The following is a 26,899-nucleotide window of genomic DNA, read 5'->3' as shown; positions in this document are numbered from 1 at the left end:
ACTTCAATACATACGTCATTCATACCATGACCAACTTGAGAAATAGTTCTGTATTAATCCTTCCACACCCCACACAACCCACCTCTCCTCTCTCCAATTGTGCACAGCTTGCTACAAGAGGACAATTTATACATGAGACAAATATAACATGAAATGGATGGACAAATCTTTATACAAAAAAGTCAAGTAGTGAGAATTAGCAATGCAAACAACTAGTGCAAAAAATAATCTTGATAAATAGACGTCACCAACAAAAGACTCCTAGAATAAAATTTAGAACTGAAGAGAGAATATGAAAATACAGTAAAAAGCTATGGGAGTGTTTTTAATAGGGGGGATTTTTTTCCTCCTAGAAGTTTGTAAGTTTTATACCAGCATGGATTTTTATCTATTTTAACACATTTTAATGAAATGTTGCTTAAAATCATTTTTAAACCTGAAATTTGGCCTAGAATTCATCATGTTTTACCCTAAACGGCCACTTGGAATGTTGTGATACATGATCGGCAGCCAAAAGCACAAGGTACATAAATTCTTCCACATCAAATGAGTAGTTAGTAAACTTTGGGTGTTCTCCCAGTGTTGGGTGGTGTCCCTGGAAAAATGAAACAGGTTTATGCAAGCAAATAAGGCACTTCTTTCATTTGAAAAACAAGTAGAAAACTGAGTGATCACCATTTTAATTTATAATCTCCAAATCCACTGATCTCCCCTAAAACAACAGTGCAAGTAAGTAACTGTGTAACAGCAGTGTTATTGACAACTTGAATTAATGGCCAATTAATTTAATTTCTCCCCCAGCTATTAATATAAAATGACTCCTTAATCAGAGCAGGGAAGTTAATTTGGGCTAAAGCACAGAAATCATATTTCATGTACAATAATCGAGAGGAGTAAAAACAAATCTACCTTTAAACAATTAAAAATATGAGAAATAATGATGTCCTCCCCCGCCCACGACTAAACGTTACCTGATCTTGAGGGAACACTTTGTTCTTTTTTTGCCAGGTAATGTAACGAATGCCTCGCAGCCTTGCTAAATCTAGGTAGCAGCGTTCATCCTCACAGTTGTATCTGGGGACATGCAGCATCACTGTCATTTTATAGCAGATATTTACCCCACAACGACTGCCCTGCAGTCTATCAAGATGGAAAAAGTTTACAGTGTGCACGTTCGTTGTCAGTGTATAAAACCGAAAGACCATGGGCAATGGGCCAAATTCTACTGTGACTTACAACCATTGATTTTAAAACAGGATTGCCCACGGAGGAAATAAATGTTCTTAATAAAATGCAGTGTGTTTGTCGTTTGTTTTTAAAAGCAAGGATGTCAAAAAACAGTTCCACTTAAATATATTTTTTGCTGCAAAGTATTATCAGAGAAATGTAGGTAGGACAGAATGCAAATAACTGAGCTGGAATTTAAGTCAGGATGCTGGCACTAACATCCTTACTCCTGAATCTTTAAGGGTTAGGACTTCCATTTCCCATCTCATCTAACTGACTCACCTGGTCACCACCATGCCCCCCATACTCCACAGTACTGCTCCCGCACTGACCCATAGGGAAGAATTCAACTAATATCCCTCCTTTCTTTGGAGTTTTCCCATCCAATGACTGAGTAGGCTGTTCCCTGCTTAGCTATGAGCTCTGTTGAAGTCACAGGCTAAGGTGGTGAGACTGTCATATAACAGATTACACATACATACCTTGCTCTTGCTGCAAATAGATAACTACCCTTAGCAAGAGACTAGGCCTAAAATGTCTCAGCCCAAAAAAATGAAAGTTATGAGCAACTGAAGTAGGGCCTTTATAATGGAAGCACACAGGCAGCCCTATAGCTGCTGCTATAAATGCTAAAAATATGAACAAGGGAATGAACATAAAGAACATTTGAAGTTATAGGCTTAAAAAAGAAAAAACAGACTTACAGTTCAAAGACAACAGCCCAGTCTGGCAGAAAGAGTAAATGGGTAAGTCCAGCTCCATGCATTCCAATGAATATATCAGAGTTGTGTGTGATTTTCAATTGCTCTGAAAATTCAAGGTCCCTGCAGACAACATAATGTTTGGGTCTCCAGCATGCTCATCCATCTTAGCATGAATAAGCTACATCAGATAATGCAAAAATAACTTAGGGATAATTCTGAAAAAAGGAACACTCCAAGCACTGATCTATTTTAAACAATCTTCTAAACTGTAACTATTCAGCCCAGAACTAATTCAGCATGGAATTACAAAGATCAGAGATTTCAGAACTTCATTCTAGTAAGACTCTGTTACAGACTTACAGCTTTTTCAGATAGGTTATGACACTTAATTATGTTCCAATAATGATTCTTTGATCATTTATTTGTTACATTCAGACACTTACATTATTGGCTAGACCTTCTTATAACAAGAGTTATACAGGAGACAAGTCAAACAAATAAAAAATAGTATTTTAAAATTGATGTTATTAAAGTGCACCACTCCCTGCTGGGGGGTGCAGATATTGAGCTTCAACTCACAGGTCTAGCATGCAGGGGATTAGACCGGGCGTCGGGAGATGGGCTCACCTCTTGGGTCGGTCACCGACCTGCTGAGTGATCTTGGGCAAGTCACTTCACCCCTGAGGTCTGTTTTGTTTATCTAGACTGTCAGCTCTCTGGGGCAGGGACTGTTCCTTATTATGTGTCTATGCAATGCCTAGCAAATGGGGCTGCAATCTCTAGGCACCGTTACACACAGGTCAGACACCGGTTACTATCTAATTATTACAAAAACAAACATGATAAAGGAAGTTATAAAATAACCTACTGAAGGGGAGTGGAGGTAATTGACCTTTGGCCTCAGGCCTCACAGGTCCCCTGAGATGTGCAGCTAGCAGTGGTCATCAGCAAACACAGAAGTGGGCACATAATGATTTTAGGAGATTTCAAAGTTTATTATTCTTAACAGTGGGTTCAGTCTGGGGCCTGTCAAACCTTGACACACATTGTGAAAGGGGGTGGGGACAGTTTAACTAGTTCACAGTTCACAGGATTACTCTTTATATGGATGGTTCTTTCATTTTCTAAAAGCAGTTAAACATAGGAAGGACTCTTTTGGTAGGTGGGCGGGTGAGGGCTAGACCGCAGTTCCCCCATTTGTTACTGGATTATAATCAAGCGCAGCCAATAACCGAGACGCTATTATGATTTTCTACCAATATACGTACTTGTACTTGTAATCTACTACTTTGACCTCAAACGCCGATACTGTTTTCAAAGCATTCACAAGCTAGGAAGGAAAGAGGAAAATTAAATGTGGTACTTGTTTTACTTCCTTTCCCCAGCTGTTTTCTACCTTCTCCACACACCCACAAGGAATTATATTGGAGATGACAGCACATACTCCCACTGCTATATAAAGTATTTTTTTTCTCAATCTCATCATCCCAGGTACCAGCACAGAGCTTCCTTCGTATCTTCCTACCTGCAATTAGGTATCTTACTTCTTTCAGAGAGATTAAATGGACTATATAGTCTCTGAAGCTGCAGAAGATCTGATTTAATTATCTTCTACATGAGCCCTTCAGACCTGATTCGGTATCACTGAAGCCAGTGGTTATTTTGTCATTGTCATGAATGGGGGCAGGACTGGACTCTTAGGGACAGATTTTCAAAGGAGATTTAGGCACCTAAAAGATGCAGATAGGCACCTATTGGGATTTCCATAAGCTGCTAGGCAGGACAGATGCGTCACGCAATGGGAAATTAATTAGGAGTTTTGGAAAACACCACCAAGGGCCTCTCTGCATGCTTAGGTACTTTTGAAAATCTAGCTCCTAGTTCTCAGAGCCAGATTCTGGGCTCAATCATGCCAGTATAAATCCAGTGAGCCTCAACTTGTCTTTGCTTAATCCAGTTTTACACTAGAGTGACTATTTACCATCAATAGAATTCCAGTTTGCGCTAGGAACTAGCATGTGCTCAATAAGGGGATTAAGGCCCCAATTCAGCAAGGTGTTAAGACTCACTGAACTCAATAGGACGTCTCACATGCTTAAAGCTAGGCACTTGCTTTAGTACCTTGCTGAATCAGGGCTTTAGGTACCTAATGCCACATACTGCAATTAAAATCTACCCTGCCAGCCAACAGACAGTAACAGCAGCTCTTGTTAGTTCAAGGCCTGAAACCAAAGATGCCTTCTAAACTTCATCTGCCACAATGCCTAGTAGCTACTCAGTCTCTATAGGAGAAAGTCACAAAGGTTTTCTGTACTTATAACCAAGTACAGCTCACACACTTATTACAGGAAACGTGAACAGTAAGGTCAATGGGTTACAAAAGACACTACTAGCTTTACAAGCTACTTAGTAGACATATTTTGCCATTGGTTAGAACAGGTGCAATTCTGGGCTTTTATGGACATTATTACTGCTTTTGAAAAAACAGGATGAGGGAGGAAAGAGAGGGGTCAAGAGTGTTTTTTCCCCTATAATAGTATTGTCAAGAAAAGATGCTAACCTCTCTCGTCTCGGGGCGTGTCCATTATAAGAAAGCACATTGCATAGGGCAACACAAGGGAGACAATGTAGTCCAGTGGATAGGGCATAGGACTAGGAATCTGGAGATCTGGGTTCTATTCCTGGCTCTGCCACTGACTTGCTTGTGGTCTTAACATTTCTACGTCTCAGTTTCCCCATCTGTAAAATGGGGATAATAATGCTTAATCCACCTTCGTAAAGCACTTTAAGAACTAGGAACAAAAAGTGCTATATAAATGCTACATGTTGTCATTGTTATAGGAGTATGTCATTGCAAACATTCTTATGTGATTTGAAAATGCAATGCAGGGTGCAAGTACATATACTCAGATATGAGCACCTGCAATTTGGTCTGTCCACATAAAATAAAACATTTCATTAGTCTTCTGGTTTTCAGCATTGCCAAAAAAAACAAAAACTAAGTGGGGTGCGCAGAGAGAATTTAAAGAATAACATTCAGCCAAAGAGAATTTAGCTTTACAATCACATTACAGGCATAGTGGAAGGGGGAAGAAGCTTTAGACATGATAGATCTTGATTTTAGTCAGGCTTTGACACAGTTCCACATAACATTTTCAAAATAAACTAGGGAAATGAAGTCTAGATAAATTTACTATAAGGTCGGTGCGAAGCTGCTTGAAAGACCATTTTCAAAGAGTAGTTATCAATGGTTTGCTGTCAAATTGGAAGAACATATCTAGTGGGGTTCCACAGGGGTCAGTTCTGGGTCTGGTACCATTCAATATTTTTGTTAATCACTTGGATAATGGAGTGGAGAGTATGCTTATAAAATCTGCAGATGACCCCAAAATGAGAGTGGTCGCAAGTGCTTTGGAGGACAGGATTAGAATTCAAAACAACCGCGACAAATTGGAGAATTGGTCTGAATTCAACAAGATGAAATTCAAAAAAATCTTTTACTTAGGAAGGAAAAATCAAATGCACAACTACAAAATGGGGAATAACTGGCTAGGTGGTAGCACTACTGAAAAGGATCTGGTCATTATTGAAGATCACAAATTGAATTAGTCAACAACGTGATGCAGTTGCAAAGAAGGCTAATATTTTGGGGTGTCATACGTAAGACATGGGAGGTAACTGTCACACTCTGTTTGGCACTGGCAAGGTCCCAACTGGAGCAATGTGTCCAATTCTGGGTACCACACTTTAGGAAAGATGTGGACAAATTGGACAGAGTCCAGAGGAGAGCAACAAAAATGATCAAAGGTTTAGAAAACCTGATCTATGAGGAAAGATTTAAAAAAAAGGGAGCGGGGGGCATGTTTTTTCTTGAGAAAAAGATTGAAGAGGCACCTGATAGTCTTCCAATAGGTTAAGGTCTGTTTAAAGATGACTGTGATCAATTGTTCTCCATGTCCACTAAAGGTAGGACAAGAAATAATGGGCTTAATCTGCACCAAGGGCGATTTAGGTTAGATATTAGGAAAACATTTCTAACTCTAAGGGTAGTTAAGCTCTGGAACAGGCTTCCAAGGGAGTTTGTGGAATCCCCATCACCAGAGGGATTTAAGAACTGTTGGACAACGACTTGTCTGGGATGATCGAGGCTTACTTAGTCCTGCCTCCGTGCAGGGGGGGCTGGACTACATGACGTTTCAAGGTCTCTTCCAGCCCTACTTTTCTACGATTGTGAGCATTTTTATTTTTTTTTATTTTAAAAAGGCAGGCACTTCTGACCTGTCAGCACTACTTGCTGTCCTCTACCAATCTCCATAAGGAAATCCACAAAAGCTACCAGGCTCGCAGCAGAGATATAGAAATGGATACGGGCTAGAACATCTGTCAGATTAAATGTAGTGTTACCACTGAGCCTGTTCAAGATTTACCATTAGATAATATATTGGTTTTATCTGAAAATCCTAACGCATCATGCACAATACACAAGATTAAAAAAAAAAAAAAAAGTTTTAATTTTTACCAAAGAAAGTAAAATAATCCAACCTCATTCTGGTTCAATATTTTCCGGTAGTCTGTACTGCGTGCAAGTATTGTGACACGAATTTTTCCATCCTAAAAAGACAGAAGAGAGAAACTGCAATGCTATATACCCATCTGCAGGGCCTGAGGGACCAAAAATACTCAGTAAAACTGCCATGAAATTTTTAAAGGAAACAATTACTTGAGTATTAAATATCTTCTCCAGGCCTGTGTAGAAATTAAGTGTCATATACAGGAGTAGCCTCCATACCTGAGAGAAAACTTGTCTAGCTAAAGACAAAGGGCTGCGCCGCTGTAGTGCTTTAGTGAAGATGCTACTATGCCAATGGGAGAGTTTCTCCTGTCAGCGTAGTTCATCCACCTCCCCAAGAGGTGGTAGCTATCAATGGGAGAAGATCTCCTGTCAACATAGCACTGTCTACACAGTGGGTTAAATCGGCATAACTACGTCGCTTTTGTGGATTTTTTCACACCCCTGAGCGACGTAGTTATACCGATATACATAACATAACGCCCTCCAAAATGAGCAAAATTTGAGATTTCCAATACATAAACATGTCATATATTTTGCAAAATTCTTGACCCTAACAACAATGGAATGGTTTAAAAACTTGTATACTTTTATTGAGTATAAAAGAATCACTGCATTGGCCATTACAGGCGTATCTGAAAGCAGGAAAGTAACAGAGGATGATTTGTGCACAAGACCTGCAGAAAAAAGTTATTTTGCCTGTGTAGCAGTTCCCCTGCCCTCACCTTTTAAAATCAGTTGAACCCTTAGGGGTAAATTTTCCAAGTGGAGCCCAGAGATTTAGCGGCATGAGTTCCATTAATGTCAGTGGGAGAGGCACAGCTAAATGCTTGTGCTTTGAAAGTGTATCCCTTAGTGACAACATGTAGGCTACTCTCCGGCAAATACTTCAGAAAATCAAAAGCTGCTGTATCCATCAATGCAGCCACTGTAATGGTCTGAAAAAATAACAAGTGTTTTAAAACTGATAAGCCTAGGGCCAGCCTGATGGTACCATGCAGGGATCAGAAAGCCAGATTTGATTGTTCCTTTCTCTGCTCCCAGGTCAGCAGGGACTGTGTGGCTCTGCAGAGGGAGTGCACCATGCGTGGCTTTGTGGTGTTCTCAGGTGTTCAAGGGCAGCACTTGATAGCCACTCCAGAAGGAGCGCCACATCCAGCTCTCCTGGCCTGGAAGAACATTTGTCATAATGCAGGTCCTTGGGGACAGACGGGCTGAAATGGGGAAGAGGTGTGCTAAGGTGTTCTCCAGTGGGAACAGGTCTCTGGAGCAGCCTTTTACAAATACGCGCAGATATTTGCTAAAAGAACTATATGAAACAGATTGGCAAACAAAAGGTGGACCCAAAACATCAGTGCGAGGGACCAAAAAAATAGTAATATTTGTCACTGTTTTATGTGGGACATTCACAGCTACTTCTACTTACTGGGGTAAGAACTATGATTGCTTAAAGAAAAGAATTGCAAGCTTCATACCACGATTGTATCAGTCATACCTTGGGTCCTTCTTGTGTGATATTTAATCTGTGTAACACGTGCTGGGAAAATGCTCTAAATAATCCTGTACCATGACAGCCAGAGATCTGAAATCAGAGAGGCAATTTATATTATAATCTGATGCTTCACTTACAGTTTATATTATAATTTATATACTTGTGATAACTCAGCTAGGTTTTTCCAGCATTTGTTTGCAGAAAGTCCAATGCTGATCCGAACATAGATGTCTAGTTTTCACATTGACAGGATAAAAAGGACTCACCAGTGGTGTATTGTAAAATAAGCCATATCGCATTCGAGGCAATAATGAAAACACTGCTTCTTTAAAGCATACCTGTAAGGGAAGATCATTAAAGTTATGGTTGTACTCGAATATACAGTTAAAGGGGCACATTTCAAGCTTGCTCACTGCAGATATTGTTTATATTGGGGCAGCAACTAAATGCACCAATCAAGGATTGTAGCATCATTATATTAGGCACTTTGCAAACTAACAGAACAAAGGGTATGTCTATAATGCAATCACACGGTGGGACTGCAGCTTGAGTAGACATAACTGAGCTAACTGTAATCTAAATAGCTCAGGACCTGGACCAACCTGGAACCCCGGGCTAGCCCGGGATGAAGCGCATGCTGCTGCAGTTTCACTACTCCGGGACCTAAGCAAACTAGATTAAAACTAAGTCAGGTGTGTCTACTCGAGCTGCAGTCACACCTTGTGACTGCAGTATAGACATCCCCAAAGACAGTTGCTGTTCCAGAGAACTCAATCTGGGGTTTTGACAAGAGTCAACAGGTGGAAAAAGACAAAAAAGGAGTAGGGTAGGATGGTGGACAAGGGAATATTTGCAGTTTCATGGATCAATAATCACAGGTGTCCATCTACCCAAGCAGATGGCAGCAATCTAGAGGCATTGTGGAAGAGGCAGGTTTCAAAGGAGGGATTTAAGAGAGGATAAGATGAACTCCCACTGAAGGCAGATAGATTTTTGAGAACAAAAATCAAGAGTAGACTATATCCCACAGTCTTCATATCTTGCAGGCGGGGTTGAAGGGGGCAGGGAAGGAATATCATAATAGGTCATGAATATCAAACATAAAAGCTATATTAAGACACAGATGACAGACATAACCCAATGAAAACTACAAGATTCAGAACGAACAATACCACAAGAAAACCCTTAGGGCTTGTCTATATGGCAAGTTAGTGCGTGGCAAGCCAGGGTGTGAATCTACAGCACAATAGCTTGCCACACAGTATCTCACTGTGTGAACCCTGCTACGACATGCTAAAAGCTCCATAATGTGCTCCAATGTTTGAAACAGGCGTACATGTGCTGCTGAAGCAAAAAACCCAATCTTTAAATATCTCCTCTCACAGAACCACGGAAGTATGGCCCTGTCTACACAACAGCTGCCACCACTTCAGGGAAGTGGATTACAACCTGGGTCTTAATTTGTAGGGTAACCTTGAGTCTAGCTATGCTTTGTAACCAGGGTAAGGCCTTCTTCTGAAATATTGGCTTTTGGTTTGGCTGGGAAACTCCATCATGGCACTATAGCTTAATATACAATTCCATACCCTTTTAGAGTCATATGCTTTCAAGTGTATTATGTGATAGTCAGTAAATGCCTTCCAGGTCTCACTGAACAAATCACCATAGCCATACGAGCTCTAGGAGAAAAGAGAAAACACACATACACACACAGTGAATAAAAGCTCTCATGTAACAATCTGGATTCTATATATTAGTTCAGGTTCTTATATTGGGCCCATCACCATAGTAACCAGGACAGCCTGGAGTAAACCACAGAAGTTTGCAATGTCTGTGTTAACTAACTCAGATTAACTGGCAATGAATCAACTCATGTTAAAACAGGCATACATTCTAGGCTAGACAAACCTGAAGAGGTGGAGAGACCAGCCAGCAAGGGGAGGTGTCCAGCACTCCCTCTTCTCCCCAAAGACAAAAGAACTAATAGTGGGTGTGAGGTGGCAGAGCAGAGGGGAGGATGGGTATGTAAAGTGGGGCTGCTGAGATTAACAAACCCATTTGTGAATGTATGTGCAGAGCAGGCATTTGAAATAAAGCGTTATTGTAAGTCTGCTCCGGATCCACCTTGATTTTGGGACAGGCTCCTGGATCTAGAAACACCCTCTGCACATGCCTACCTGCTTGAGTGACACAGAGTGGCTACTTGATTCAGCCAGTGTGCCTTTGATGGAAATACTTTTATTTGCTGGATGAAATAACAGGCAAATTTGTGATGAAATTCAGCACTCCCCGTAACGACTTGTTGCAGTATCTCATAACACAATGGGTAAGAATGCTTCTAGTGGCTGGACCATATAAAGATGGAAACATGCTACTGGCTTTAAGCCAGTAATGTCACATCTACTCTACAAACTTTGTTTGATGCAAGTTACGTCAGCGTACGGTCACCGAAGTTAGTATATCGCTCATGCAGACTTAGCTGTTTGTGTTGGTGCTGCACATACCCACCAGGAGTCCTTGTGTCCCTGGTACACCACAGGTAGGTATCCCAGTGTGCCATACACCACCGTCCAGCGCAATGCCTTTTGGGAAATTTTTACAGCGTACTGCGGAGTAGAACTTACATCAACCTAACTTTGAAATGTAGACTAGGTGTTCAGGGAGGTGGTTGTAGACACATGCACAAATAGGTCAACATAAATCACTGTGGGCTTGTCTATACTACCCACCGGATCAGCGGGCAGCGATCGATCCAGCAGGGGTCGACTTATCGTGTCTAGTCTAGACGCGATAAATCAACTGCCAAATGCTCTCCTGTTGACTCCAGTACTCCACCAGAGCGAGAGGCGCAGGTGGAGTCGACGGGAGAGCGTCAGCTGTCGACTCACCGCAGTGAAGACACTGCGGTGAGTAGATCTAAGTATGCTGACTTCAGCTACGTTATTCACGTAGCTGAAGTTGCGTAACTTAGATCGATTCTTCCCCCCAGTGTAGACAGGCCTGTGTCAGCCTAACTTTGTAATCCTAACAGACCCTGTCCTTTAGCTCAAGCAGTAGAGGCTCATACTGTCAGATCTAAAGGTTCTGGGTTCAATCCCTGCAGGTGACCCTGCCACAGAATCACCACACTTCTCCCCTTCCCCCGCCCCCCACACAAGTTCTCTCCACAGATATTAATAGATCACGAACATGTATGGAACAAAGAGGCATCAGTGCTTTCTTTTGGACTACAGTTAGATATGCCCTCAGGAAAGTTGGAAGCAGACTGCTGTTTGCAGCACGTACACTTCCTTTGGATGTTGCAGCAGTTTTGTCCGTCAGTCTTTAATGTGAAGTGAAAATAATTTTTAATAAAAACAATGTTTTAAAAGAGACTAAAAAAGATTGCAAGACAGAGCAGGCAGCCAGTGAAATGTAACAGAATCTAAAAGATGGCATATTTCATTAGCTTGCAGCTTTGCTTTTCCCCCCCACTGCTGCAATGAAGTTTTAATGAATTTCAGGTTCGATATTATTCTCCAGCAGCTTGTGTTGTAAGAACTGCACTTCCAGATCAGTAGCAAAGCACTGATCTTCAAAGCTGAAAGCTCTACTCCTATCGCTGCCTATTCTCCATAAAAGAACTGATTGACGTTTATAAATTCCCCTACACTTTTTTATGTGGCTGAAGGTGGGGTGTCTGCAGATAGATGCCCGATTAGATGCCCCATGTATTTCCTGTTCATTTTCTGCTTTGCTTCACCTACATCTAACGGCATTTGTTTAATAAGGACAGTGCAGCAATTCTACAGTAGCCAAAAAGTACATGCATATCTAATTGTGTTAAGAAAAAAAGGGAATCAATGCTAAACTGGAGTCTGTCTTTCAGTAATCACAGACACCTCTCAGCAAATCAAGAAGTTTCTTGGTGCCATCATCTGGTGGCAAGAAGTAATAAAATCTGTGTCAACAAAAGTGATCTGTTCCAGGACATAAAAAATTGCACTTATTTTGTGTTATGCATTTGTAAGAAGTAATAAAATGTTAAGACCCTAGTAATATGGGAACAATAGGAAACGTATCCCGGCTGTTTTTAAAAGGAAATCATCATGATGCTTTGATATATCTGATCTCTTAGAAAGACCATAAATTATATGTTTTCATGTCCCTATTAAACTTACAGAGGCTACATGTGAAGGAAGACTGATGCTTATATGTATTGGCTTCCAATATATTAGAGAACCTAGAAACAGGTTTTTTTGTCTGATTTGTCCAGGAGGATTCATGTTTAAGAGCAAGGAGATATACCCTGCTGAGACTTGGCAATTCTAGGAAGGTTAACATTCAGATGAGTTAGAACATACAGAGAATGCAGAAAATAGTTGTTAAAAATTAAATCCTGCATTAGTTTGAGACAATGTTCTAGAGAGGTGGAATTTCTGGACTGCAATGTTATTGCTAATTTTTCAACCAAGTGATTAAAAAAAAAACTGGTCCTACATCACTCAATACTGGTTAATAAACTAATTTCCCCATGCTTAACAGACACAAATTGTCAGTTTCAATTCAGCAAGGGCCACTGAAAATTTTCAATTAGAAGTAGTGTAGTTAGGTGGGACTAATTTATTTTTTAATGCCATAGTAGCACATTTGAAGGCGATCAAGAGCACTGACTGCAAAAAGACTGTTCATGAGCTAGCCATTAAACAGCAATATTTAGGGTGTTTGCTTGGGGGGGGGGTTTAAATACAGGTTGCACATATCTTTTGTGGGGAAAACAATACAAGCAGCTGTATTTCCCTGTCTCATACCTACAAATTCCATAAAACTAAATCTAACCCAAAGTTCTTAGGGGAAATTCTACTTTGAAATTTATCTGAAGAAATAATATCAGACTGTGAAAGGTAGAGATAATTAGAAAGATTTTGTTATATACAATGAGAAACTAAACACTTGGCAATACAGCTGGAATACAGTGGCAACACTCAGAAAGTACTTACTAAAATTCCAGCATGACTAAGATTACCGTTCTCTCAGTGCTGTAGCAGTGTAGCATTCTATATGCTAAGCACCAAGGACAGTATTTCAAAACAGGATCTTAATTAAGCAACATCTGTGCAGGCGTTGGATGTGGTTTGGTTAACAGATCACTAGTGCAGCTGTGCTGGCCAGGACAGGGTTAAACAGATCCATGCTGTGCGGGAGCATCTTCTTGAATTGGCCAGCAGACAGGCCCAGAAGTGTGCGCGCTCGGGGTCCAGGGATGGGTTAATTCGGCCCTCCCCTAGCTGGAGTGGTGTTTCGCAGCGTGGTCGCTCTTGCAGGAGTGAGGCTCGCTCCAGTGGAGTAACTTGAGCTAACTCTTGCAGTGAAGACAAGCCCTTCGTCTCAGTTTTACTGGTATGAACAAGAGGTGGGTCAAAATCAGGGCCGCCCGGGGGGGGAGCAAGTGGGGCAATTTGCCCCAGGCCCCGGGCCCCACAGGGGCCCCGCGAGCCCTGGCCGAGAATCCCTTCCCTGGGATTTTTACTCACCCGGCGGCGCTCCAGGTCTTCGGCGGCACTTCGGTGGCGGGTCCTCCAGTGCCGCCGAAGACCCAGAGCAAGTGAAGAACCCGCCGCCGAACTGCCACCGAAGACCCAGAGCGCCGCCCAGTGAGTACAAGCGCCGCAGTGGGTGGCGCCTTTTTTTATGTCCACTCCCCCGAAATTGCTTTGCCCCAGGCCCCCTGATTCCTCTGGGCGGCCCTGGTCAAAATTCCACCATGCTCACATGAGGTGTTTTTCAACAAAACAGTCCTTCAGCGCTGGAGCCTGATACTCCTTCCTGCAGGCAGGTAGGGCGTGTCACTCAGTGGAATTCACCCTGCCGGGCAAGAAGTCTCTGCAGGACAGGTGGGATTTTCAGACCCTAGGACTCCATATTTTAAAGATGCAAATACTCACATGTGTCATTTTGCAGGTCTCAACAAGTGATTTGATTACAATGCACAAGTTTGTATAATAAATAAGCAAAGGCTCATTCTAGGGCAGAACTGCTGCTTTGCTAGAAGATAAGCATGGGGTGCTGCTCAATATATCTGCTACAAATATAAATATTTGTAGCAGATATAAACTGCTACAAATATTTTAAAAGAAAGTCCTACTTACAGTGTCCCACATGACAATGTTGACATCTGTGCTGAACGAATTGTTAATATGCTGAGTGATATAAAGATTGACAAAGTCACAGAAGTGATGATACATATTAACACCTGGCAGGAGAAAGAAAAGCTCTTTACTATAAAGCAGGATACTACATTATTCATTCCCATTTTTGCAAACATTCGTGTTTATTATTCACAGGGAAATTACTAAATACAGAAAAGGTCTGGGTTTTAAATTAGTTTTACTCTTTATGTGACTGAGAACTTATTATACGCCTTAGAGATGCAGAGCTTCAGTAGGGATGGAATCACATGAGAAAACTATGAATTAACCAGATCTTTTAAGAAAAATCCAAGGAATAGGCAGGGCAGCCAAAAGCAGAAAGAAATTAAACCACAAATTAAACTTCTTTGAAGTTACACTTGCTATTGTGATTTCCTGTTGTATACTAAAACCACTACCACATTAATGGTACTGCAATGTCTAGCTGCACATCGCAATCAGTAATATTAGGACTTCAACAAAATGTTTTCAGGCTTCTTAAAAAAGGTACATAAACTTCACCTTGGGATAAGATGCTACTCTCGCGATGTTATTCATTTAGCGCCTGCTTCAAAGCATGCTTCAAACAGACTCTTGAGCACAGTGTTTTACCCACTCCTATTTTTTTTTTAAAAAAAAGCCTAATCCATTTGTCTAAATACCAGACTAAGTATTCTCCCCTATTAATGTTAAATCTCTAAAATGAAGAACATTAAAGCTAAGATCAATAAATTGAAGAAATGCTAAAATATTCATGATGGAAAGACCTTCATAAGATACTTCAAGCCTCTCATGAAGTATGATATGGTGCAGGACAGCAATCACTAGGGCTCTCCCATAATGAAGTAGATAAGATATTACATACTTTGCAGCTGATTTTCACATAGTTCAAAGTCTTTAAAAATAGCTTTTAAAGAAGTCTTTTTACTTTTAAAGTGACAAACCTACATAAAAAGTTATTTGCTTGGGTTCTTTTCTTGAAGTACATGACTTCCACCCATCACCCCATAACCGTTACATACCTATGTATGCAGAAGCTGCAATTATTGAAGTGATATAGCCAGTAATAAATTATGTTTATTCCCATAATGTGCAAGTGAGATATGAAAACAGTCATCAGTCAAAGTGTAATGGAAGTGGTGTGAAACTTTTCTGTTTTTTTGTTGGTTTTAAGCATCTATTAATAGTACAAAACTTGCACTTTGTCACAATCTCACTGATTTGGTTGAACTATGAAAAGGGAGTGAAAACAAAGTCTTATAATCTCATTCTACTTCAAAGATCTATAAACACCACATACACGTTCAGAGTGAATTTCATACACACACACACACACCCTAAAAACGTAATGTAAATGGACACTACATTATCACACTGTATGAAGCAGAAAAATAATATCTGTTACCTGCATCTAATTTCATGAAGTAAGTTGGCTTTTCAATAATAATGTCACATTTGCCATCTTCTATGGGTCTGAAGCTTAGTGGAGTATATGTCTGGAGTTCGGCAAACCTGAAATTATTCAATGACATGTAATGCGTTTTTAAGATAATGTGCCTGAATACAAGTACCTATTACACATTCAGAGTTTAGTGACAGTTCACCATGTAAATTTCATCTAATAATGCTGCCAAAGTTTGATAAGGTTTGACAATTGAAAATAATTTTTAATTGTAACTGAAGGGTTTTAGGTCATTAGCTTCAAAAGGTTAAAAATTCTGCCTTTGATCTCAGGAGCAAGCAGCATCTTTGATCTACAAATCAACCCAGCAGAGAACTGTGAAAAGAGTCTTTCCTTCCATCCATATTTCCAGGGTGCAGTTAATTTGAATACATTTCTGTCCAACTTATTGAACTGCATTTAAAAGACATTTCACTACAGACCACAATGCTTTGGCGAGATTAACGCCCGCAGGTGCAAGGTTGATTAAGTCTGAAGCCAATTAGGAGGATTCATTTTGCTGGTAACCAACGGTTTGCATATTGACAGCCATCTTTTGAAAATGGATCAGAGTTTCAGATGGCATTGAGATTACTGATCACAGTGGGGACAATGAGGTTAAACATGGCCAGAGAGAGGAACCCAAGGGAACTCTAGTGAGGTCAGAGAAAGAACAAATGGAAGCGGACAAGGAGGGAAACTGAATCCTTAGATCCTACTTGATGTCTCCAGTTCCACCTGCCCTAGAGATTAACCTGCAACTGTGGGTATGTCTACCACGCAATTAAGGTGGGAGGTCCCAGAGCAAAAGAGCCCAAGCCCCATGAGCCTGAGTCAGCTGGCATGGGCCAGCCACAGGTTTTTAATTGCAGTGCAGACAAACCCTATGTGACAGCAGCACTTGGTATCCCACACTATCTCACTCAAGGATGAGTGTCCTCACAAAACAATGCCCTGCAACAGTCCCTGAGCCCAGCCCATAATTTCAAGCACAAACTCCCTTTTGCAGGTACAGGAGCATAAAGCACAGACATCAAGTAGGCCCCAATTCAGCAAAGCACTTATGCTCAAAGTTTAAGCACCTGGCTGACCCGGGAAATGGTGCTTTTCATCCCTAAATCTCAAACCACTGTACACAAAGAATTATCATTACTGCCTCATTCTACAGACGGGATAGCGGAGGTGCAGACAGGTTAAGTGACAGTACTCAGACACACAGCTAGGCAAAGGCAAGGCAAAGATCAGAAGCCAGGTTTCTGGCTCCCAGCACCGTGCTCAGTCCATTATTACTTTTTCACATTTTTGGTTTGTTTCAGAGACTGTTTCAAGTGGATCCCGAACAAAATGACAGTGCTGCTTTTGAGTCAAGACGGGACAATAGCCTTTTCTCCAACTAACTGTTGGATCAATAGTTACTCAAACTTAACACTGGGAGACATTTACAGTCTTTTGCCCATGTCAATGTTGAAAACAGCAGCAGCAAACGTATGACCACTTCGGGTTCTGCTATGCATACTGGAGTGTGGGATTCAATTTGTATTCATTTCTTATTTCCCAGAGTCAGTATTTCTCAGTATGAAATGCATTAGCACGAAATGCCTCACTGAGAACTGCTGATGCCAGAGAAAGGCAGACAGAGAAAGAGGAGTAAAAACTTGGACCCTGCTACAATTCCAAACCATACCAAGACTGCAGAGGGCTCTTGCGCTGACCTTCAGCCATGAAGGCTTGACTGTCAAAGTCACAATGACCTCCGATTTCTCCTTTCTGGAGAAAGTCTTCCTTGAATCTGATGCAAAGGAATAAAAACATATTAACATAAAGTACCTGGCTTTATGAGCTTTGGGAGCCCAGCCCAAGACAGATCAGTATTGAGGTACACAGGTAAGCCTGCACAGCGGCCAGCTCAGGCCAATGCAGGTGCTAGGTCAATTCAGCAAAGTACTTAAACAGGTGCTAAAGTTTCGGCACAAGTAGCCCCACTGACTTAAATAAGGCTACTCACATGCTTAACGTTAAGCACGTACTTAAGTACCTTGCTGAACTGGGGCCTTCGTTTCACTTTCTGAGCATTATATTCACCCACAAAAATCACTTAATACAAATGATCATCTATTTTCATATAGTACAAGGGGGTTGAAATTTACCAGGAAGTGATAACACAGACTACAGAAAAACACTGGTGATTCCTCCAACACAGAATATCCTTGAGCCAATTAATACATTTCATACTATTACAAGAATTCAGATTGCACAGTATTAACCATTCAAAATAACGTTCAAAAATATAGCAATACTGCACCTTGATTATCAATAGGGAGGTATTCCAACTACTAACATTAAATCTTTTAATTAGGTTTAAATGTCTGTGCTAGTTAAAGGGACATCAGTAACTTTTTTTTAAAGTCATGTATTCAGAGTGGAAATGTTTTCTATGATAACAAGTAACACCTAAGATTAACAGAAAAGATCCCCAAATTTTTCTCAATTTTTTAAATGTCTTTAATTTGTGCATGTAATGACACTACCTATTCAGTTAGAGTTTCCTCCTGTGCAATCAGTTAGTCCTCAATTCTGTAGTGAGTGCCATGTAGGTGGATTGCTGCACCACCATGGAGCTCAGTACAGGAGATGGACATTAAGTGTTACTGTAATTACACAAACAAGTGACACTAAACAGTTTACCAAGAAATGACTAACAGATGATAAAAGCATGTTACAGACATGAGTAGCATGTGTAATCTTGTTATAAGCATGCCGGTAGGTGCTGTAAGGAACTGTTAAAAGCAATCTAGTGATCTGTCGGATTCTAATGATTTATTAAAATACATTTTAATCATAAATTAACCCTTTTAAAAACTATTTATAAATGTAGCCTTACTAGTAAGTGTGACCAAGCACTTCATACAGCAATAGAGGCAAGAAAGATATATACATTTTTAAATAGGAAAATGTGATTGTGAACCCAAGAAATATTACAGGGGCTCAGAGTAGGTGTAGCAACAAACTATCTTGAACTCATTTTTTAAAATTAGTCTAGATTTTAAGTTAACTGCATCCCTTTAAAATGATGTGCACTCTAGACATGCTTAATTGGTTACATTGCTTTTGCCAATGGTCAGATTTGTTACTTAAAAAAGGAGATCTACATATTCCCCAAAATCAAATTGCTCCCAAGAGAAAAAAAAACAGATGTGGGTGTCCTACAGTTTCTTTCCTTGAGAATTTCAATGAGTGGTGGTGCCATACATGGTAAATGCAACACTCCAAAACTTACCTTCCTGAAATCTACCCTTGTGATTGATATTCAATGTCCAGATCCTGCAAAGACTTGCATTATTTTACAAGTCATCCCACTGACTTCAGTGGGGACTACTCACCATGCATAAAGCACATGCTTAAGTCTCTGCGGGATCAGGTCCCAAGTCTCCCCAGTAAGCTGTCTGGTTTGCACCAGTGTAAATGCGGGAAGAACCTAGCACAATTAGTCTTTGGTTCTATAGGTTTTGAAACCCAGGTACCATGACGACGAATGCACTAGATAACTGCAGAGAGGGAGATTTGTGAAATATGCATTTTGAAGTGTATTTTCCCTGGTGTTTCCTGGTATTGCTGGAACATAAGCAATTCACAGACCTGTCATGGTTTCGCTTTGTGGTTCTTAAATCAATGTACAAGTTTGTCGCTCTACAATGCTGAAGGTACTGTGAGCAGGCCAGAGATGAATCACCCTGTGCAAAAAGAATAAATAGGGATTGATTAAAATAAAATAATACTAGGAACAGAAGAACATAAGAATGGCCACATCAGTAGTCCATCTAGCCCAGTATCCTGTATTCCAACAGTGGCTGGTGCCAGATGATTCAGAGGGAACGAACAGAACAGGGCAATTACGAGTGATGCATTTGTTACCCTCCTCTCTCAACTTCTGGCAGTCAGAGGCTTAGGGACACCCACAGCATGGAGATGTGTCCTTGACCCTCTTGGCTAATAGCCATTAATGGACCTATCCTCCATTAACTTATCTAATTCTTTTTTGAACCCAGTTATACTTTTGGCCTTCACAACATCCCCCGGCAATGAGTTCCACAGGTTGACTCTGCATTGTGTGAAGAATTACTTCCCTTTTTTTGTTTTAAATGTGCTACCTATTAATTTCATCAGGTGACCTCTGGTTTTTGTGTTATGTAAAGGGGTAAATAACACTTCCCTATTCACTTTCTCCACCCTATTCATGATTTTATAGACCTTTATCTTATCCCTGCCTTAGTCATCTCTCTTCCAAGCTGAACAATCCCAGTCTTTTTAATCTCTTATCATACAGAGGCTGTTCCATACCCCTAACATTTTTATTGCCCTTCTCTGTACTTTTTCCAATTCTAAAAGATCTTTTTGAGTTGGGGCGACCAGAATTGCACACAGTATTCCAGGTGTGGGTGTACCATCGGGTTATGTAGTGGCATTATTTTTAAAAACTTATGAAGACTGCATTGTTTATCTTATAAGTATATAAAAACACCTACCTTTGCTATAGGCTTGCAGTGGGTTTTCATTTCATTCAGCCTCTCTTTAACATAACCAAAGTCAGCTTGTTTCCAGAAGATCTGCTGAGCTGTCTCAATGACATTGGCCCTGATGCATGAAAAAAATTCAAGGACCTTCATTTAATACATTTTAGCTTTTTGAAGTGGCTCTTTAATTCAAACAGCAGGAGGATGCCTGAGAAATTAGTTTTATTTATCCTCATCTTCTGAGAGATCTCAAAACTAGCCAGGCAAATTAGACTGGAAATAAGGTGACAGTAATTAGCCATTGGAACAATTTACCAAAGGTCATGGTGGATTCTCCATCACTGACAATCTTTAAATCAAGATTGGATGTTTTTCTAAACGATATGCTCAAGGAATTATTTTGGGGGATTTCTATGGCCTGCGTTATGGTGATCACAACAGGGCCTTTGAGTCTATCAATTTATGAAAGCAGAGCTACAAAAAGCAATATCTATGCCTCTTGTAACCAATGCAATTGGTGGTTAATGGAAGGTTATTTTATGTTTTTAATTCCTACAATAGACAATCTCAGACTAGACAGAATAAAAATAGGACAGTAAAAATGAGAGATACACAAAAAGGACACAAAGTAAATGGAAAGAATGTTAGTTATGACGGCACAGATCCTGCAAAATGATCCCCGCTGTATGGATCCAGCACTGGGGCTATGAGAAGGACAAACAACGTCCTCAGGCCAAATTTCAACAGATATCAAAACTGCAGGTTTTGTCCTTAGATTGTGCATCATAGAGACTGGGTGGAGAACATGGTCCATAACTGAAAATACCATTCCCCTAACCACAGAAGGAGTCTGACAACCATCTTATAGAGTAGGCTCTCTCCCCTCACAAGCTGAAGTTATTAATACATAAACCAGAAGAGAAGAGCCAGCCAGTGTATTGTTTTCATCTCCATTCAGTTTCAAAACAGGAATCATATCAGCTGGACACAGACAAAAACATCAAGTTCTCTTTTCTTTTTTTAAGCTATGAAAAAGGTACTTGAATTTAAGGCTGTATTATAACAAGCTAGCTCAGGGGTCGCAACCTTTGGCACACAGCCCATCATGGTAATCCACTGGCGGGCCGTGAGACGTTTTGTTTACCCAGCTCCCGTTGGCTGGGAAAGGCGAACCTTGGTCACTAGGAGCTGCGGGGGGGGGAGGGCCCTGCAGACGGTCAATGTAAACAAAATGTCTTGCGGCCCGCCAGCGGATTACCGTGATGGGCTGCATGCCAAAGGTTGACAACCCCTGAACTAGCCAGTCTGCATAAATATCATGACATGAAGTACTTCAAATAACACCTTTTTTTCCTGAAAAAGTTCAATGTTATGCACATCTCCATGAAGAAACAAACACTGCACTATATCTTGAAACAACTAAGTTAACTCAATATCCAAAATAAACATCAGTGTCGTATGTTAGGGACATGCTGTACTTTTCTATACATTTAAAATGGAAACTTACCATCCCGTTTCAACATAATCACACACCGGGTAACCAAACCTGAATTCTGGCTTGCAGGATCGCTCATAGCCCCAGCAGGATTTTAGATTCTTCAAGTATTTCTGTAACACAGGAGATCCCCATTGAAAACTGTTGGCTTATTAGGTTATATTTCAGCAAATTTCAGCTGACTTCCAAATAACAGTTAGCTAACACCAGTCTTGCATAAAAAGCTTTCAATTTTACATTTTCTCACACCACATTATCACAAGGAACTGTTTAGATTACCTGTTTATATCTTGTGCCCCAGTCTTGCAAACACACACACACTTTTATGCACAAGTATTATTCCCATGGACTTCAATAGGACTATATGCATGAGTTGGACACGTATATAGTGCTTGTAAGATTAAAGCTTTAGCACTTGAAATTTCTATACACCTGACATAAGTTTGGAGGTGACAAGCAGACTACACCAGCCTGGTAGCAAGTCTAGAAACTTTCTAATAACTGTATTTAGTATACAGAGCTTCTTTCACATGTCTGAACGTGCTATTCAGTGTAAACAAGCCGGTTTCTCTTTTGGCTATAGGGTAATTGTGATAGGGATTTCTAGGAGGGGAACAATTTGGGGTGGGGGTGAGTACTTAGGCTCCCAACCACCCTCCTTTTTCCCAGGGGGAAAAAGTGATTCCCCCTTTACACTGGGTTTCTGCCCCTTCTTCTGTGGCTTGTGCTCACTGGACATCTGGGCTTACTCAAAAGGGATCAGCCAGAGAGGCCATTTCTAATACAGATTTTAAAGGTTTATCCCACATGCCACTCCTTACATCTTTCGGTCATATTCAAGGAATGTTCCTGAGCAAAGAGATCAAGCAGTTAGTCATACTCCTCAGCCCTCTGCCCTTTTACCCATTTTGTCCTGAGGTCATACATCTTATAAGCATATTCACTATGACTCATGCCAGCACTCTTTTTAAGATTTCTAAATTTCAAACTATACACTTCTGGAGTAATTTGACATTTGTAAAACGGCTTTCTTACATTCAAAATATTTCAAAGTTTCCTGAATTGGCATTTCATTAAATACATTTAAAGCTTTACCACACAGTTTTGTAATCAGACTTTCTTGTCCTCAGGAATATATGAACCTCATATAGCTTTTGAAAAGTGGTAAGGTATTCCTCAATGCAGTCTCACAGGACACAACTGCAGGACACGACTTGTCCAAGCTGAGGGCTCCTTGATTGGAGAGAGATGTTGGTAACTCTGGGATCTTTCCATGTTTTTCTATCAGGTCCCGATTATATTTCCTCTCCTTCTTCTTCTTCAGCTTCTTTGTCTTTTAGCTCCACGGCTCTTTTATGGGCTTCAGTTTCTTGTAGTCTCAACTCCATGGCTCGCCTGTGGGCAGCTTCCAGTCTCATTTCTGCCTGCCATTTCTGGTATTCGCTGTCTTGCTCCCTTTCTTCTGCCTCCAATTTGGCTAATTGTAGCTTTGCAGTTGTTTCAGTGATGCTCATTTTTATGCTTTATTGTTTCTATTTCAATTACCCGAAATAAGCGAACAGAAAATAACAAAATAACTTTCTTTGACTGTTCCCAGCCAGACCTGAGACTCACTTAAAATCGCTATACCAGTGCTTAAAGTGTAAACCTCATTTGAAATAAAGAGCTATGCACACACCCTGCTTGCTACACCACTGTGACAGACCCAGGGTACAATCTGGACTGATAAACAGCTGTGTCACCTCTGCTCTCTAAGCTAAAGTGCCTTTAATACTGCATCGCTCTGAGAGCTACCACTCCTGCTCACACACAGCCTGTAAGTTACTCCCAGTTATACTGAGTGCTGCAGCCAGCCACTCTTGAATTACACTGCAGAGCTACACTAGCAAACTCCCAGTCCCAGACTTTCCCCAGAAACGTACATCTTGTACTGCCCAGCTCTCTCCTGGGTAACACAAGCTCATATATAGTCCATCATTTTATGAACAGAAAACAATATGCACAAATCTGGTTATCCCAAATGAGGTTTCCCAAACACTTCAATTCAAACACACTGGTTTAGATAAAAACAAGTTTATTAACCACAAAAGGATAGATTTTAAGTGAACATAACTAATGAGGCATAAAAGGAAAATAAATGTAAAACGCAACTAATACCTAACTAGAATGAATTCAAAGCAGTCCTACTGGCTGAACTTTCAGACAGGATCCCTCCCCCAATCCAATGTTGCTTCCTTTGTTCTTCAGGTGTCACAGATTCCATGGGCAGAAAAAGGGAGGAATGATTTGGGGCATCTGCCCTCCCTTCACATAGTTCTTTCCCTTCTTCCAGAAGCATCTCCAGCTGAGGTTCAGGAGACACAAAGTCTGTGAGGATGGGAACCCCAAGCTGTTTCTTTTTAAGAGGTAGATTTCTCGCCCATGTCCCTTTTCCTGCCAATGAATAGCCACTTAAGCAGGTGATGGCTCATTTGACCTTGCTGACATCTGGGCTGAGGTGTCATCTTGTCTTTTTGTCTCTGAGAAACTGGTTTGGCTGCTTCCCAGATTTGGAATCCGTCTTAGTAACACCATACTGTGTTTCAGAGTAGCAGCCGTGTTAGTCTGTATCCGCAAAAAGAACAGGAGTACTTGTGGCACCTTAGAGACTAACAAATTTATTAGAGCATAAGCTTTCGTGGGCTACAACCCACTTCTTCGGATGCATATAGAGTGAAACATATATTGAGGAGATATATATACACACACATACAGAGAGCATGAACAGGTGGGAGTTGTCTTACCAACTCTGAGAGGCCAATTAAGTAAGAGAAAAAAAACTTTTGAAGTGATAATCAAGATGGCTCAGTACAGACAGTTTGATAAGAAGCAAGGATTCCATACTGTGGAATCCTATAACTTTACATACAATGTTGCCACACACATTTTCTCAGGACAATATTGACCAGCGAGTTATGAGTTTTCAAATGATACCTCACAAGGCATAGTTGTACAAAGATTATTATAATAGTGTGCAAGGGGTGAATACAGACCATCACAGTAATTAACAAAAAACTCTTTATATATCAAATCCCTCCCTCCCCCCATTCTTGTGACAGTATGGGAGTCAAGAACGAGCACTGCTTAGTAGTTTTAAGGAAGAGCTGTTCTAATCCCAGAGATGACCAACACATTGACAAATAGACCAACTTATTACCATCTTTAACTTCTATGATTCTAAGAATAAGCAACCCCAAAATTACATTTGAGTAAACATAGAAATACCTACTTTATATGGGCAATGAGAGTCCTGCTTACAGACTGTGGCAATATGCCGATTGTTGTGCAGAAAGTATGGAATATGCTCTTCTGGTACATTGATACTTTTGTAGCTATATAATGACACTTCTGGAATGTTTTTGATTTCAGTAAGATTTTCATCTTGGGCATTAGCCAGGATTTCTTGAAGCAGCACTCCAAACGCAAGCAACATTAGCATGGCAGCCAACTAGTCCTGCAGTTAAGAAGGAAAGACAGTAATGTAACATATCTATTGGTCAATATTCTGTCAAATTAATACACTTTCAGTATTTTGTCTTGGACCATGTAGCTTTTTCCCAGGCAGGGCAAACTTGCACTGAGATTAATTCGTACAGTCTCTGAATTGTCTGAAAAATGAATCATTAGTCACGAGGGGTTATTAAGCATTGCCAACTCAAATTCAATGTGAAATGGGTGTGTTGCCTTTCACCGAGTCCCAAGGAATCCTGAGTGTCCAAATCAGGAAACTATATATAGACTATATGGTATCTGGACTGTAGGAAGAACTTGTTTTACAAAACTGCCTACATTTTTTGAGATTATAAATAATAAACTTTTAAAAAAATAGGGACGTTGGAAAATACTAATGGTTTCCTTGCACAAAGTGGGAATGCATCAGCCAGTTGAATGGCAGTATATAAAATCTCTGAAACATTACAAGCAATCGCAATATGGCATCTAAGTTTCTGAATGCATCAGTCTGGTTATGCTTTATTAACACTATACGTTTGTTTTTTTTCAAGGAGTATATTATAACAATGTAATATACATATATCCAGTCTTCAGCTCAAGAGTGGATGCATTTCTAGAAGATACACTTTAATGGACAAACAAGTTATTAGGCTCAATACAGGAGTAACTGGAGGAAATTCTGTGGCCTATGCTACACAGAAGGTCAGACTAGATGATATAATGGTCCCTTCTGGTCTTAAAATAAATGTATCTGTAAACCACTAAAGCTATTAGCAATATTCCTATGATGCAGTCAGCCTTACCTAGCTATTCAAGGAGAACTGCTCTAGATTTTCTGGCTACAGGGAAGAATTAAATACATTTTGCATAGAAGATCTCACATACAAAATCACGGACCTTGAGACTATTCAATAAGCAGAACTGTCAGTACATTTTTAATCATACACCTGTAGCTGTTCAAACTGTGCACACAGCCCAATCTATAGCTTTAAACATTGCCTTCCCCAGCCTCTCCGAGTCATACTCCTATTGCTGACAAGCTTTCAGTTAGGCAATCTTCGCCTTTCCTACAGAATTCATTACCATGGTTATCTAAGGGTCTTCAGAAAACCAACAGTCAGCGTTAGTACGAGCACCCTTTTCCTCCTCAGAGATCTTCAAACACAAAACCAGCTCCCTACTCTCTACATCGGAGATGAACTCTCTAACTACAGCTCCCTCTTCTATAGTTACAAGTCTCCAATGGATCAATACAACTACATTTTGAGGGACATTCAATTCTGAGCCTGGAATTTGCTCCTACAATCATAATTTGTGATTACAGTAACTCATGCTCACGAATGAATGACAAAATGTAGATTGCAACTGCTTGCAGTTGAACAGCGACATTCTGTAACAAGCACATTAGTTAACTGTGAGGCAAAATTAAATGCTGCTCTTAAAAATGAGGCCGGTCTTTCAGCACAGAGGGGTTTGGGACTCTGTAACCAGACAAGACACGAGGAATAGAATTTTGAAGTTACCTGTTGCTAAATTCAAGATATCAGAAGTGGAAAATGTGGTTAGCAGGGCTCCATGCAAACTCAGTGAGTCTTTTCAGGCAGATAAATGCATAGGGAATATAAATTCAGGGAGCCTTTCACAGAGTACAGGTTACATGTCCTGAGCTAAGGCACCAATGGGCAGTTTTGCAAGGTGCCAAGTGCCTTAGACATTCATAGAACCTGACTGCCTTTAGGACAAATTTGACATCCAGGAAAGTAATGGGAAGCTAGTGTGTGCAAAAATAGTACTTCCTCT

The 26,899-nt window shown here is 40.5% G+C and overlaps 1 protein-coding gene across 1 annotated transcript; it reads right to left on the bottom strand.

The window, feature by feature from the left end:
• Positions 1 to 448: 448 nt before the first annotated feature.
• EOGT (EGF domain specific O-linked N-acetylglucosamine transferase) lies at positions 449 to 25,085 on the bottom strand. Its single transcript, XM_065408345.1, has 15 exons — positions 24,876 to 25,085; positions 21,620 to 21,720; positions 20,125 to 20,233; positions 19,238 to 19,332; positions 17,286 to 17,390; positions 15,566 to 15,672; positions 14,122 to 14,225; positions 9,580 to 9,672; positions 8,260 to 8,331; positions 7,997 to 8,083; positions 6,474 to 6,542; positions 3,200 to 3,261; positions 1,932 to 2,051; positions 972 to 1,074; positions 449 to 595 (listed from the first exon to the last, which is right to left on the bottom strand). Exons 1-15 carry the CDS (start codon positions 25,083 to 25,085, stop codon positions 449 to 451), a joined length of 1,584 nt encoding a protein of 527 aa, XP_065264417.1.
• Between the last annotated feature and the right edge of the window lie 1,814 nt (positions 25,086 to 26,899).

This window comes from Emys orbicularis, chromosome 7 (assembly GCF_028017835.1).
Source record: "Emys orbicularis isolate rEmyOrb1 chromosome 7, rEmyOrb1.hap1, whole genome shotgun sequence".
Classification (NCBI taxonomy): domain Eukaryota; kingdom Metazoa; phylum Chordata; order Testudines; family Emydidae; genus Emys; species Emys orbicularis.
Note: the sequence above shows the minus strand (reverse complement) of the source record. Positions and strands in the feature narration are given on the sequence as shown.

What these genes read in the sequence shown, in the direction of transcription:
- EOGT (XM_065408345.1), bottom strand. Translation starts at nt 25,085, where the DNA reads ATGCTAATGTTGCTTGCGTTTGGAGTGCTGCTTCAAGAAATCCTGGCT. An exon ending in ACTCTCATTGCCCATATAAA is followed by an intron (nt 21,721 to 24,875) that starts GTAGGTATTTCT and finishes CCTGTGTTACAG; the next exon opens with AAATACTTGAAGAATCTAAA. An exon ending in TATTTTACAATACACCACTG is followed by an intron (nt 8,084 to 8,259) that starts GTGAGTCCTTTT and finishes CTCTGATTTCAG; the next exon opens with ATCTCTGGCTGTCATGGTAC.